We start from the raw sequence: 14,936 nt of genomic DNA on the forward strand, positions 1-14,936 counted from the left end.
ACGGTTGTCGTCGACCCACCTGACGTGTATGTAACAAGCTTATTATCCTCTTTCTGGAACTGAGTATTACAAATCAACAAATCAGCTCCATCAGCAAACTCCAAAATCCTTTCACCTTCTCCATTTCTCACACCATATCCGTAACCCCCATGAACTCCCTCAAAACCATCCATACTCCTTCCCACATGTCCATTTAGGTCTCCTCCTACCACAACAACTTCCTCATCTTTCACGTTTTCCATCAGCTTCTCTATCGCACACCAGAACTTGTCCTTCTCTTCATCGCTCCGACCAACCTGCGGAGCATATCCCGAGATGACGTTCACCAAGAGCTTTCCAATCATAATTTTCACCATCATCAACCTATCACTCTCTAGTCACACTCACCACACTGTCTACAAACTCCTCAGAAAACAGGACACCAACACCATTCACACCCTCTGGGCACCCTTGCCACACAAACTTGTATTTCTGTCCCTGCCTACCCTTCACCATTCTCACACCACTTCCCTTCCATCTCGTCTCTTGCACACAACATATGTCCACTCTTCTTCTGACCAATACTTCCACCACTTCTCCTGATCTCCCTGTCATTGTCCCTACATTCCATGTCCCAAACCTCAGAAACCGATCTCCACTTCGGGCTGTACCCTGCCCATATGTAGTTGTAATTGTCATGGTTCTCTTTTTGAGGCAATGTTTTTATGGCTGGATGCCCTTCCTGGCGCCAACCCTCTTAGTCGTCTCTTACGACACGCAGGGATACGGTGTACCTATTCTAATCCAGGGTAAACACTGGGAAACGTTTAAAACATGGAAATTCTGGGGGGGGGGGGGGGGGGGGGCATCACGGCTGCGGGGCCCTGTCAGCACCACGCCACGTTTGCCCGGTCAGCACCACACCCTTGGAAAGGACTTCGATGCTGTGGAGAGATCGAAGCAAGCCTCCTTGCTCGACCGGACCGGAAGCGGAAGTCCATATATATAAGCACATATATATATATATAATGTGTACATCTATATAAGGATATAATATATTGTGGGCTTTCACTTAAAAAATACGAGCAAATAATAACGGCGGGGTAGCAGAAAAGTAGGTGGGGTTGAGAGGTTGGGGTATTAAATCAAGCCTCTCAAAATATCAGCACCACACACCACGTCGGCCCAGAGCCTGGCGCAAAGTCCAAGGACATCAGCACATCATCCGAAAACAGCTCCGGTTGGTGCGAACCACTCGGTCAATGGCAGAACCAGGTCCCGACACGCCCTTGCTCGCCTGACCCCGATGAAGGCCTCGCTGGGTGTTCTCCAAACAGGGGCAGAATCGCCCAAGCCGCGCTGGATTTCGGCGGCGGAAAGCAGCAACGATATTCGGTCGGGCTTTAAAGCGAACACCACGGCGGCCCGGTCAGCACCACACCCTTGGAAAGGACTTCGATGCTGTGGAGAGATCGAAGCAAGCAAGCCTCCTTGCTCATGAACAATAAACCTTTTTTAAAACAATAATAGTACATGGAATCAAAAATGTTTACAGTGGATGAAAACCACCACAACGGAAGTGACGAATCCGTAACAACCTCGCCACACATAATTTAAAACACCTCACCAATTAGTAATTTAAAACACCTCACCACCACGTAATTCAAAACACCTCACCACCATGTAATTCAAAACACCTCACCACCACGTAATTCAAAACACCTCACCACCACGTAATTCAAAACACCTCACCACCACGTAATTCAAAACACCTCACCACCACGTAATTCAAAACACCTCACCACCACGTAATTCAAAACACCTCACCACCACGTAATTCAAAACACCTCACCATCACGTAATTTAAAACACCTCACCATCACGTAATTTAAAACACCTCACCATCACGTAATTTAAAACACCTCACCACCACGTAATTCAAAACACCTCACCATCACGTAATTCAAAACACCTCACCACCACATAATTCAAAACACCTCACCACCACATAATTTAAAACACCTCACCACCACGTAATTCAAAACACCTCACCACCATGTAATTCAAAACACCTCACCACCATGTAATTCAAAACACCTCACCACCATGTAGTTCAAAACACCTCACAACCATGTAGTTCAAAACACCTCTCCACCACGTGATTTAAAAACACCTCTCCACCACGTGATTTAAAAACACCTCACCACCACGTGATTTAAAAACACCTCACCACCACATAATTCAAAAAGGAAGATGGAAAAGATATATGGAAATGCTGTTGAATACAGAGAATGAATGGGATGGCAACATAGAGAGTAACCCAGTTTTAGGACCGGCAGAGAAGATAACTGAGAAGGAAGTTGAGGAAGCGATAAAAGCGATGAAGCGATGAAGAGTGGAAAAGCGGGAGGGCCGACGGGAGTTGTGGGAGATATGTTGAAGGCAGCAGGAAGTTGGGGTGTGAAGAGAATGACAGAGATCTGTAATCGTGGTGAAATAAGGCCGCATTCCAGTGGATTGGGAACTGAGTACCCTCGTCCCTCTATACAAGGGGAAAGGTGACCCTCTGGAGTGTGGCTCGTACCGAGCGATAAAGTTATTGGAGTATGGAATGAAGGTATTGGAAAGGGTGTTGGAGAGGAGGATAAGGAAGAAAGTGAAGATCGACGAAATGCAGTTTGGATTTATGCCAGGAAGAGGAACGACAGATGCGCTTTTCATTGTGAGGCAGTTGCAGGAGAAGTACATGGAGAAGAGGAAGAAGTTGTTTCTTGGGTTTGTTGATCTGGAGAAAGCATTCGATAGGGTTACACGCAAAGTTTTGACATGGGCATTGAGGAAGTTAGGAGTGGAGGAATGGTTGATCAGAGTAGTGATGGCAATGTACAAAAGAGCGCGCACAGCTGTAAGGATGAAGGATGGGAACAGTGGTGAGTTTGAGGTGAAGGTGGGAGTGCATCAGGGGTCGGTACTAAGTCCACTACTATTTGTAGCTGTGATGGAGGTGCTGGCTCAGAACATAAAGGAGGGTTTACCGTGGGAGTTGTATGCAGATAATCTGGTGTTGATTGCGGAAAGTATGGATGGACTGAAGGAAAAGATGAACAAGTGGAAGGAATGTATGGAGACAAAAGGTCTGAAGGTGAATATCGGAAAGACGAAGGTGATGGCAAGTGGTAAAGCATGTGGTGAGGTGGAAAGAACTGCGAAGTGGCCGTGTGCTGTGTGCAGGAAGGGTGTCGGAGTGAACTCCATTCAATGTACTATGTGCGCTGAGTGGGTTCATCAAAAATGTAGTGGTCTGAGAGGGTCATTTACCAGTGTGGCAGCTACATTCAAATGTAAGGTGTGCACAGAGGGAGCTGCAGATGGAGGAAATGTTGAGTTGGATCTTGGAGACGGCGTGAAGCTGGAAGGTGTGAAAACATTTTGCTACCTCAGAGACATGCTGAATGGAGAAGGTGGATCAGACTCGGCAACGGTTGCTCGAGAGATGTGCATGGAAGAAGTTTCGGGAACTGAGTGGCGTGCTGATGAGGAGGAGAGTGTCGCTGAAGCTGAAGGGAAAGGTGTATGCTGCATGTGTGAGAAGTGTTATGATTTATGGGAGCGAGACATGGGTAATGAACGTAGAGCAGCAATGAAGGCTGGAAAGGGTGGAAATGCGAATGGTTCGCTGGATGTGCGGAGTATCTTTGAGAGAGAGGAAGACAAATGATGAATTGCGAAAGATGATGGGAATATTGCCTGTGATTGATGCTGTGAAGAGGAACAGGTTGAGATGGTTTGGTCATGTGTTGAGGAAGGATGAAAGTGACTGGTTGAGAAGAGTGATGGAAATTAATGTAGAAGGAAGTAGAGGACGGGGAACACCGAGAAAGACTTGGCTAAAGATGGTGGAAGAAGAAATGTGGGCAAGGGGGTTAACAAGGAGAGATGCAGAAAATAGGGCAAAATGGAGAAGATTGTCATGGGGACCGCAAGGCTAACCCCCGCTCTAGCAGGGAAAATGGCCTTAAAATGCATGTTGTTGTTGTCATTGCCGGGGGGAGGGGAGGGGAGGGGGAAAAGGGAGGGGGAAAGGGAGGGAATGGGGGAGGGGGGAGGGGGAAAGGGAGGGAATGGGGGAGGGGAAAGGTGGGAGGGGGATGGGGGAAGGGGAGGGGGAAAAGGGAGGAGGAGGAAGGGTAGGGTGGAGGGGGAAGGGAGGGGGGAGGGGGAAGGGGATGGCCAGTCAACAATGACGTTGCAGTTCTCATGGTCGGAGAGCAGCACAACAATCGGACATTGTCCTGCATATTCGCAACAGCACGAAGCGGATTTTGGAGACTCACCGATCCTGTGACGTCCTCCAGTACCGGCGTTGCCGGGCGGGGGAAGGGATACCCGTACATTCCCAACCCGTACATTCGCCCTCTCGACTCAAGCTCACTTGGACAAAAGCCTCGCACAAATTACACCGTGAAGGCCCAATGGTCATGTCTATGCCACAAATCACGGGCGCACTGAATTGAAAATATATAGAACGCTCATACTCCGTGAAAAGTGAAGCCGCCGTGTCGCCATCTTGGTCAGCATGACTCGACCAACTTGCTTCGCGGATCTCGTTTTGTGCGGCAATAAACTGCTCCAATCGGTTACGGAAGGGTTGTGGAAAGACGTTTCACAGCTGTTTCAAAGACATTTAATTCATATCGCACAAAATCGATACAAAACACGATCGCATAAAAGGTGAAAAAACGTGTGACGTGTGACGGGATGGAACATCACGTGATCGCTCTGAGCGAATCAGCGAGCTGCTCTGGAACCGGCTGAGATTAGCGGGTACTTCGCTGAAATGCGCTGAGGTTAATATGAATAAAAAATATGGATCGTCAAATATTTTGAGTTCGGCCATGTTCGTCCCAGGCTCAATGGGCATGTCTATGCCAAATATCAAGCACGTAAGCCTCTCCGTTTAGGAGTCTATCGGTAACATTACACACACACAAACTGTGTTTTATATATATATTGAAGTTGAAAAAAAAAAAAAGTTCCCCAAAAAAATTCCCCAAAAAAAAAAAACTGGAAATGTTTTCAAAAAAATACCCTTAGGACATACCGACGGGAGAGATATGTGCATACCAGAAGTTTGGTACGATATATTTTTTACTTAAATCTTCAACTTCAATTGTTTATAAAATGTAATATCTCATATATTACAAATACATTGTGCAAAATAATTGTTTGTATTATGATTGGTGTAAACCATGACAAATCAGCAACTCAGGTACAGTCATGTATCTATATCTATCTATAATTCCAGTAATCTCTGTGTGTATGCGACCGCTGTTTCTCGACAACTACCGGTCCGATATACTTGAAACTTGCCAGGTATATTGCTGGGGACCCGAGGATGTGCCTTTTCAAGGTTTCATATTAATCGGACAAGTAGTTACCGAGCTATGTCCAAAAAACGATTCGACCAATCAGAGAGCAGCGAGCTACCGAGCTGTGGCGATTTAGCCGTTCGCCGTTCGCTTTGGCTTTGCGAATGGACCAAACCATTTCATGTAAATAGAGGGGGGGGGGATATAATTTTAGATATATATATAGTACGGGCATGCCCTAGTATCTACAAATGTGGGCAGTGTCTGTTGTCACTGAAGTACTCCATCAAACTTTTGCTTCCGTGGTTGTGAAGTGTTTTTAATAACGTTGTTGGTGAGGTGTTTTGAATCACATGGTGGTGAAGTGTTTTCAATTACATGGTGCTGAGTTGTTTTGAATTACGTGGTGGTGAGGTGTTTTCAATTATGTGGTGGTGAGGTGTTTTCAATTATGTGGTGGTGAGGTGTTTTGAATTATATGGTGGTGAGGTGTTTTAATTACGTGGTGGTGAGGTGTTTTGAATTACTTGGTGGTGAGGTGTTTTGAATTACATGGTGGTGTGTTTTGAATTGTGTGGTGGTGTGTTTTGAATTGTGTGGTGGTGAGGTGTTTTGAATTATGTAGTGGTGAGGTGTTTTTAACTATGTGGTGGTGAGGTGTTTTGAATTGCATGGTGGTGAGGTGTTCTGAATTACGTGGTGGTGAGGTGTTCTGAATTACGTGGTGGTGAGGTGTTCTGAATTACGTGGTGGTGAGGTGTTCTGAATTACGTGGTGGTGAAGTGTTTTGAATTACGTGGTGGTGAGGTGTTTTGAATTACGTGGTGGTGAGGTGTTTTGAATTACGTGGTGGTGAGGTGTTTTGAATTACGTGGTGGTGGTGTGTTTTGAATTACGTGGTGGTGAGGTTTTTTATTTTGTGGTGGTGCAGTGTAATCGTCCCACACTTCCAGTCTGCACCTACCCCTCCTGTATGTATGTGTGTGCTGAGGGTTTTTTTTTTTTTTTTTTTTTCAACCTAAATTGCTTATAAAATGTAATATCACAAACACTACAAATAAATTTGTGCAAAATAATTGTTTGTATTATGATTGGTGTAAATCATGACAACACAGCTCAGCAACTCAGGTACAGTCATTATCCTCAGCTAAAATAAGCCCGTTCCTCTAACGACGCCTGGTGAGGCGAGCTGCTCCCCTCCCCTCGTCCTTTGCACACACAATATGTCCATCCTGTTACTACCTCGTGTAGTAACCCAGCTTGCTTACTACTTTAGCATAATGGCGGCTGTTTAATTACTCCATTATGAGGATATAGATGAGGTTCAAATACGATGTTAAACTTGAGCCACTTAGCTTGCGCTCAGTAAGTGACGAGCAAACAATTCAATGTGGATTTTAATGAAAGATATTTTGTTTTCCCAAGTTTGATTTTCAGTTTCGTATGCAGACTTGTGCGCATGTGCTTTTGGCTATTCCTATAACCTCTTTTTTTTGTAAGGTATATATTTTTCCCAGAGCAGACTGGTTAATTGTTTTTTGTTTTTTTCCCTTAATGTACCAACATGTTCATTTGATAATCCTAGTTGATTGTTTTAAGCTTTATTCATGGAAGATGTGCAGAGATGATTTGTGGAATATTTTCCATGTTAATACAACATCTTCCATATACCCTGACCTACCCGAACCCGAACCTTTCCATGATCATCAGTGTGCTCCTTTGCCATCTCCCTTTCATCTCTTCTGAGTTCGGATATCTGCATTTAAAATAATCATTATGTGATTACCAGGAGGATATACGAAAGCGGGAGACCCAGCTCGCAGAAATCCATTCTCAGGAGACCCAAACCAACAGAGAGGCAGCTCGTTCCCAACGTATGCTGAGCCGGATGATGCAGCGGTTTGAGTTCGTCCGCAGTCGGCAACATGTGCTCGATGCTCCCATGGCTTTTCGTGGAGGAGCGTCTGCACGGAGACGGTACAATGAATGAATGAATCATTGAATGAAATGAAACAAACAAACAATGAAACAATCACCCCATTTATTGCAGCAATGTTTGAAGCAAATCTTAATGTATTCACAGAAGAACCTCGTGTTTGAGTTTAACTTGTCATTTCAAACAAACGATTGCTTACATTTTGTTTTGTTGGATATTGTAGAAATGATTTGACCAGCAGAGGTGGCTCATGATCCGGAGGTGTTTGTGAAAACTGAAACGCCCATGACTATGGTCATACGCACCTTTTATTTTTAACAGATTTCCCAAATTATATTTGTACCTGGTGAATGTAATAAAGTTGTTTCCCCAATTTTGACTTTTATCCTGAGCACTCTATTTTTTACCTGGTGAATGGGAATTGTTGTAGATTTCCAATTTGTTCCACCATGGAATTGCAACCACAGTTGGGGTTGTGCCCTTGTGGTTGCCCTCTAGGTTGCACGAACTTCCCAAACTTGTTCAGATTATGTTTAGAGGGCATGCCACCTGTGAACACTGGTTTGGGGGGGCAGGGGAGGGGGAGAGAGAGTGGAGGGGGAAGAAAGAAGGAATGAGTCATCATCTGGTAATCTTTGGAGACTATGTGGGGTACATCTGACCTGTGAACTTCTAACAGATTCAGTGACTATGCTACCCATTAAACCCTTGTGACCAAGATGTGCCCTGCAACTTGCCCATCATTGAAATAATGACTTCCAAAGCCATGGTATGCCTTCACTGCCTCTCAACACAAACATCACAGTCTGGGGTCCCTGTGATTGTTGCTTACCCATGCTTAGAAACCTTTGTTTAAAAATAAAATAAAATAAAGTTACTGGGCAAGGCCACAAGTATGTGGAGTAACAAATCATTTTCACAATGATGGCTAAAAGTTCGGGCAAGTTTGCACATTACTCCATGCATTCCTCATTCAATTTGGGTTGGCTCGTGTGCAAGCCTGCACTACCAGTAACTTGCCTGCAGTTGAATTGGTTGTTGCAGTTTCTTTCCATGCTTTGAGATACCTGCAAAACAAGTTGAAAAAAAAAATCTGAAAAGGGCAAGGGCTGGAAAGTTACTTGCTCTATGTGAGTTCTGCTGGAATGGGTGTCGCTATGGTGACCAATTGCATAAACAGCCCAATGTTAATTTTTTCTCACTTTAGCAATGAGATCCACTAATTGTGGATGTTTCTTATTTGTTAGTTATATTTGAGTTCTACTGCCAGTGTGAAGTGTTCATCAGTGGGGTATCATACACTAATACATTTTGTGCAGTCCTTCAAACCACCAATAAATTAAAGCAACATCTCCAAAGCTGATGATAAACCTGACAACTGCTCAAGATTGGGGCAAAATGATTGAGCAACGCCTCGTGCCCGATGTCAGTGTCTGACTGACATGGGGGTGGAATTGACTCGGTGCAACCTTGTGGATGGAATTCCTGCCACGGCTGCATCCCAGACAATTGTGGTTTGGAAAGATGTTGCGTCCCAAGCCAAGCGTTACTGTGAGGGAGATTAGATCATAGATCCACCAAGTGACCAGATTTGCCTCCAGAATCAATAACATCCTTTATTGTAAATCTTAAACTCTCCTTACTCCATATTTGTCTACTCTTGAAACTTCCTGGTCCAATCAAAAACAAGCAGCCTCACTATATCTACACTGATGGATCTTGCATGTGGAGGCTGTCTAGCAAGTTGCAGTGCTTCAACCGCTAATCATTAGTGATGCCCCCGCAGAACCACCATCCACAAGGGTAGTGGAAGCGTGCGTGCCCTGTAAGGTCAAATCGTGCCACGAATTACAATGCAGGATTTTGATTGGAAAGCCCAAGGTGCCGTGCCTCCCACTCTCTTAGTGACGTGTGTAAGCCACTCTATCTTAAAAGAGCGTGAATGTTGCTGTCACATTGCAAATTGTATTCATTTTATCTAACCGAATCTGTGACTAAGTCATTTGAAAATTTATTTGTAACCTTCAGTGGGTGCTGTTGAATGCGTGAGGGACCTAATGGTATCTCGCTTCGTGGGTGGCAAGCTTTCCCTACTTTGGAGTTGTGGGAAATACAGAATTTAACTTTTGGGGGGGGGGGGGGGAGGGAGGGATTCTGAATTGTGTTCCAGAGTTTGCCACATTTCTTCTTTCATGTGAAGCACAAGGCTGCAAATAGCATCATTGGCCATGACCGTTGTGTGCCGCTGATTCAATGCCACCTTGTAGATTAGAGCAGGAACTTGGAATTTATTCTGCTTGACAGCAATAACTCGCCTACTCTTGGTGAAGGACACTGTGGAATCTAACGTCTGCCATCTCATGCTGGCAGACGAGACACAGCTACTGCCAGCAGGCGAGATGCCACCCTGCCAACGAGACACCAGTATGACAGTTTGTAGCTGGGCCCATACTCCAAACTAGGCTTGACTGCTCAGGTGAATGTGCGTATCTCTTTGCGATCTAGACTGGCAGGATGGCTGTCTGTTCCTCAGCCAATGCATGAAAGCTTTCCTGCACTCGTTCATTTTTCACACTGCTAGCTTGTGTTGCTGTGTGACTACCTGGAAAAGTTGCCTTCAATTTTTTTTTTGGCAAGGGTCAGTGCATCTGGCCCTTAGTACAGTAGAAATTGACATGAAATTAGCCCAACCCGAACATTTTTGATAACAGTTTTTTTGGTGCTTAACTGCTTTATATGATTGCCCTGTATCTGCAGAAAAAAATCTCAAATTCACACATGGGGAACCCTGGTTTTTTTTTATTAGGTCAAAATATATGACCTGTTCCAAAACTAAATACGTAATGCGTTTTCCATGTTTAGATAATGATTCACAAATACTCTTATTGATGGTATAAAATGTTGTGAAGACTTTCTGATTAACATAAAATAAATAACTGTTACTCATTACTGGAAGGTATATCTTTTAAAAATGTAATTATTTTATTTAAAATATCCAACATTTTATCCAAATATTTTCAGGTATGTTTGTATAAATATGTGTAGACAGTCATGGCAAGTCAGTACATTGGCATCACCTAAAAACTGCGCTAACTATGGAGGAATGTGGATACAAAGTAAAGGCTGGCTCAGTTGTTCCCATTTTCAGACTTGCTGATTGATACAAGATGCTCTTGTAGGAGCAAACAATATTTATGTACATCGTGTGGCTGTGCTATGAAAAGCATTGTTTGTAGTATTAATTGCGACTGTGGTGCACAATGTGAAAACAGTTCACACACAGTTGATATAGAAATGGATGAAGCAGAACATTTTAAGATGTTTCATGAATATGAACAATATGACAATACTATATTAAAATCACAGGGCACACACCGGATAGTGTATACTTATCATGCTGGGCTTGCTATAATTCACCAAATGTCCGTCTGTCCGTCCGGCCGTTCGCAGGTACCGCAAAAACGGCTCAACCGATCGCAACGATATTTTGGGTGGGTAATCCTGGGACCCCCTGGAGTAAAATAGGCTATATTGTTTTTCCAATTTTCCAGTTTTTCCAAACACGATGGAATAATATTTACCGATATGAACAGTGATGTAGCCTTTATTGAAATTCTACAAATACTGTTTAGATTTTGATGAGAATTATGAACCTGCCGCGAATGCGGAAGTGGACAGATGATGGCAATGCACGGGTTTGATAATATCCCAATACAACCGTCATTCAATCGTAATGTTAAATCGTTAAACGTTAATCGTGTTAATCGTTTTGTTAAAGTATCATTTGATGATTGGAATTGAATGAATACAATTACGATTTTGAATTCGTAATTGTGTTCACCCAACCGTACGGAACTTCACATCAGGATTTAAATATTTATTTGTCACGAATGTTGTTAAAAGTTAATTTTTTTAATATTAATGCTATTTAATTTGTGATTGGAGTTATGCTGCTTGGAATGAAAAAATATATCGAGTTTTAAGTGAATGACGAAATGCCATGACGGTTTTACGTTCCGAGCGCGAAATTCGCGGATCGCCATATGCAGATTCGCCATTGACTGGGTACAGAACAAACGTACCCGTTTGTTTGCGAACGGGTACGTTTTTTATGGAAGTCCTTCACGAACTTGCTGTCCATGTCCGACGTGCTACAGGAATGTGGAATTTATTCGTTTCATGCTTTAGCATTCGCCGTTTCTGCATTGTTTGTTTGCTTCTGGCCTCCCACCTGTGCGTAGCACGGGTACCTCACTAGTATATATAATACATTCTTTTGAGGGGTTATGCAATCGTTCATTTAGGGGTGTGATTTACGATTTCATAAAATTGGATGTAAACTTTCAGTGTGACTTTGTGTTTCGTCTGTTAATGTTGTACCGGTTAATGTTATATTAAAACACTAGCAGAAGTACCCGGCATTGCCGGGCGGGGGAGGGGAGGCAGAGGCAGAGGGGGAAGCGGAGGGGAGGGGAATGGGGGAGGGGAGGAGAGAAGGGGGGGGAGGGGAGGGGAGGGGGAAGGGGTGGGGAGGGGAGGGGGAGGGGGGAAAGGGGAGGAGGAGGGGGAGGGGAGAAGGGTAGGGTGGAGGGGAAGGGTTAGGGGGGAAAGGAGGGGGAGGGGGAAGGGTTAGGGGGGAGGGGGATGGAAGAAGGGGTAAAGGGGAGAGGGTAGGGTGGAGGAGAGGGGAGGGAAGGGGAGGGTCAGTCAACAATGACGTTGCAGTTCACATGGTAGGCATCTTCGCAACAACAGCACGAAGCGGATTTTGGAGACTCACCGATCCTGTGACGCCCTCCAGTACCGGCGTTGCCGGGCGGGGGAAGGGACACCCGTACATTCCCAACCCGTACATTCGCCCTCTCGACTCAAGCTCACTCGAACAAAAGCCTCGCACAAATTACACCGTCAAGGCCCAATGGCCATGTCTATGCCACAAATCAAGTACGTGAGCGAGGCGGGCGCACTGAATTGAAAATATATAGAACGCTCATACTCCCTGAAAAGTGAAGCCGCCGTGTCGCCATCTTGGTTAGCACGACTCGACCAACTCGCTTCGCGGATCTTGTTTATTTTGAACGTGTCCCAGATTTCAAAAGCCAGACAACTGTTAAAATGCCATTTTGTGCGGCAATAAACTGCTCCAATCGGTTACGGAAGGGTTGTGGAAAGACGTTTCACAGCTGTTTCAAAGATATTTAATTCAAATCGCACAAAAATCGACACAAAACACAATCGCATAAAAGGTGAAAAAACGCAATCGCTTTTCGCTCTGAATTACGTGCAAACGTGTGACGGAAATCACCATCGCCCAGCATCGAATGCCAACCAAGATGGCGCCCGGTAGCTGCATCTCCACCTATGTGGTGTGAATGGCAATGGTCATTCTATATATTTTCAGTTCAGTGGTCTGGTGGCGGGGATGGAACATCACGTGATCGCTCTGAGCGAATCAGCGAGCTGCTCTGGCACCGGCTGAGATTCCGTGTATAATGTTCCTCGCTGAAATGCGCTGAGGTAAATATGAATAAAACATATGGATCTCGTCAAATATTTTGAGGTAGGCCATGTTCGTCCCAGGCTCAATGGCCATGTCTATGCCAAATATCAAGCACGTGAGCCTCTCCGTTTAGGAGTATCGGTAACATCACACACATATACACACACACACACCACACACACACCACACACACACCACACACACACACACACACACACACACACACACACACACACACACACACACACACACACACACACACACACACACACACTGTTTTATATATATATATATAGATTATTGTGGGCCCAGAGTTTGAAAAGTAGACAACTATACACTTTATGTAATGTGTTATCATTGCTGCAAGTTTATAAATATGTGTATATTATAACTCAGGGTGTGAATGTCTAGACGGTGAACCATTAATGATCCAGACATTTGACTTCAATTTACACCATTATGAGAAATTCATAAATATGTGAAGATTTTACAGCACATACTTGCAACTTTCGGTGCAACTTTTTTTTTCTTTCAAGTAAAACTTTCTAAAACAAGCATATATTAGCCACAAACTGGGTACAGGGACACAATATATTTTGTGTTTACCTCTAATTTCATTGCAAAATTAGTGCAGAGAAAGTGTTTACTTAACAGAATTATGCATTTTGAAATTTCCCAAAAAAAAACATTTCCCCATGAATGAATTTGTGAGAATTTTTTGTGGCCATTTCAACTCTTCAAAAATGTCTCGGATATTGTCTTTCTACTGTAGTCCTGCCTGGTCTTTGCACTGTAGCTATGAGGCAAGGAATGCAAGTAGGGGTTCTAAATTGAAAACTTATTTTTCCCTCTTTTCATTTTGAGTCATCACCATTGGAGAGTTTTTGATTAAAGGGAGATTGGTACAAGAGGTGGCTCTTGCAAATGGATGGGTCATTATATCATGAAACAGTTGTTGTTCATATTGTAACCTCTCTTTTATTGGACGACCCCTGTCTGTGTCTGGTGCATGAAGAATGCTTGATGGTGAAAAATCAATAGTGCAGGCATCGCAGTTTTTGTCACTCACTCATCATAGTTGAGGCTGTTCGTCCAGCAGAGCAGCTCGTCCAACTCCCAGTCAAGGGCACCTTCCGTTTCTTTGCTCACAGGCGAAAGCAGTCCTGCTGTGGCCTGTTCAACTAGCTGGGCCGCTTTAGTGTTCTCTGACTGTGCTTTCAATGTGCCCTCCATGTACCTGTCATACAGGGTAAACATACCACTACGATGTAATATATCTCAAGGTAATTAACAGCGTGTCATATTCATGATATCTAAATATCTTCATTGATAGAACTTTGATAGAAAGATTTAACATTTGAGCTTTTGTCATCTAATTTTCAACAAAGCCTATCTCCGAAAGAATATGGAGAAGACAAATTAATAATTTGGTCAAAAGGTCAAAACAGAGTTTTGAATCGTCAATTTTCATCCGATTGACTTTAAATTTTAAGAATTTGCATATTGGGTCACTGAATTTGTCCACCAATCAAAAGCTAATATGCCAATTGTTTTTTTTTTTTAGATCAAAAGATCAAAGGTCAAGGTAGCATCAAATCTCAATACTGTATGCCAGTCGGATATGTCAGTGACCCAATTCATCAATTGTAGCCTGTGTTCTGTCAACAAGGTCAAAGCTCAAGATCATGAAATCATCAATTTCCATCTGATTGACTTGAAATTTGAGCAGGGTTTGCATATTCATATTGGGTCATTTAAGTATACTCGGGCATGCCCGTACTATATATATATCTAAAATTATATCCCCCCCCTCTATTTACATGAAATGGTTTGGTTCATGAAATGTTTTGGTCCATTCGCAACGCCAAAGCGAACGGCGAACGCTTTACATGAAATGGTTTGGTCCATGAAATGTTTTGGTCCATTCGCAACGCCAAAGCGAACGGCGAACGGCTTGCGAGTACAGTGACAATCCCCCCCCCCCCCTCTATTTACATGAAATGGTTTTAATTAGTTTTAAAACATAGTTTAACGCCAACATATGGCATGCCCGTACCCGTACTATCCGTAATGGCGCACGCTCTCACAGGAGCTCCGGAAGGTCGCATATCGCAGGAAAGCGAAAGAATCGCAAATTAGTTTTAATTAGTTT

The 14,936-nt window shown here is 43.8% G+C and overlaps 1 protein-coding gene across 1 annotated transcript in view; it reads left to right on the forward strand.

Moving 5' to 3' along the window:
- Positions 1-7,663, forward strand: part of LOC137439776 (uncharacterized) — a 43,502-nt gene extending 35,839 nt beyond the window's left edge. The window contains exon 8 of the mRNA XM_068135867.2: positions 7,138-7,663. Within this exon, the coding sequence (XP_067991968.2) occupies positions 7,138-7,338 (201 nt within the window). The 3' untranslated portion in view covers positions 7,339-7,663. The remainder of the gene's footprint in view (positions 1-7,137) is intronic.
- Positions 7,664-14,936: the final 7,273 nt, after the last annotated feature.

This window comes from Myxine glutinosa, chromosome 14 (genome assembly GCF_964187855.1).
Source record: "Myxine glutinosa chromosome 14, kmMyxGlut1.1, whole genome shotgun sequence".
Lineage (NCBI taxonomy): Eukaryota > Metazoa > Chordata > Myxini > Myxiniformes > Myxinidae > Myxine > Myxine glutinosa.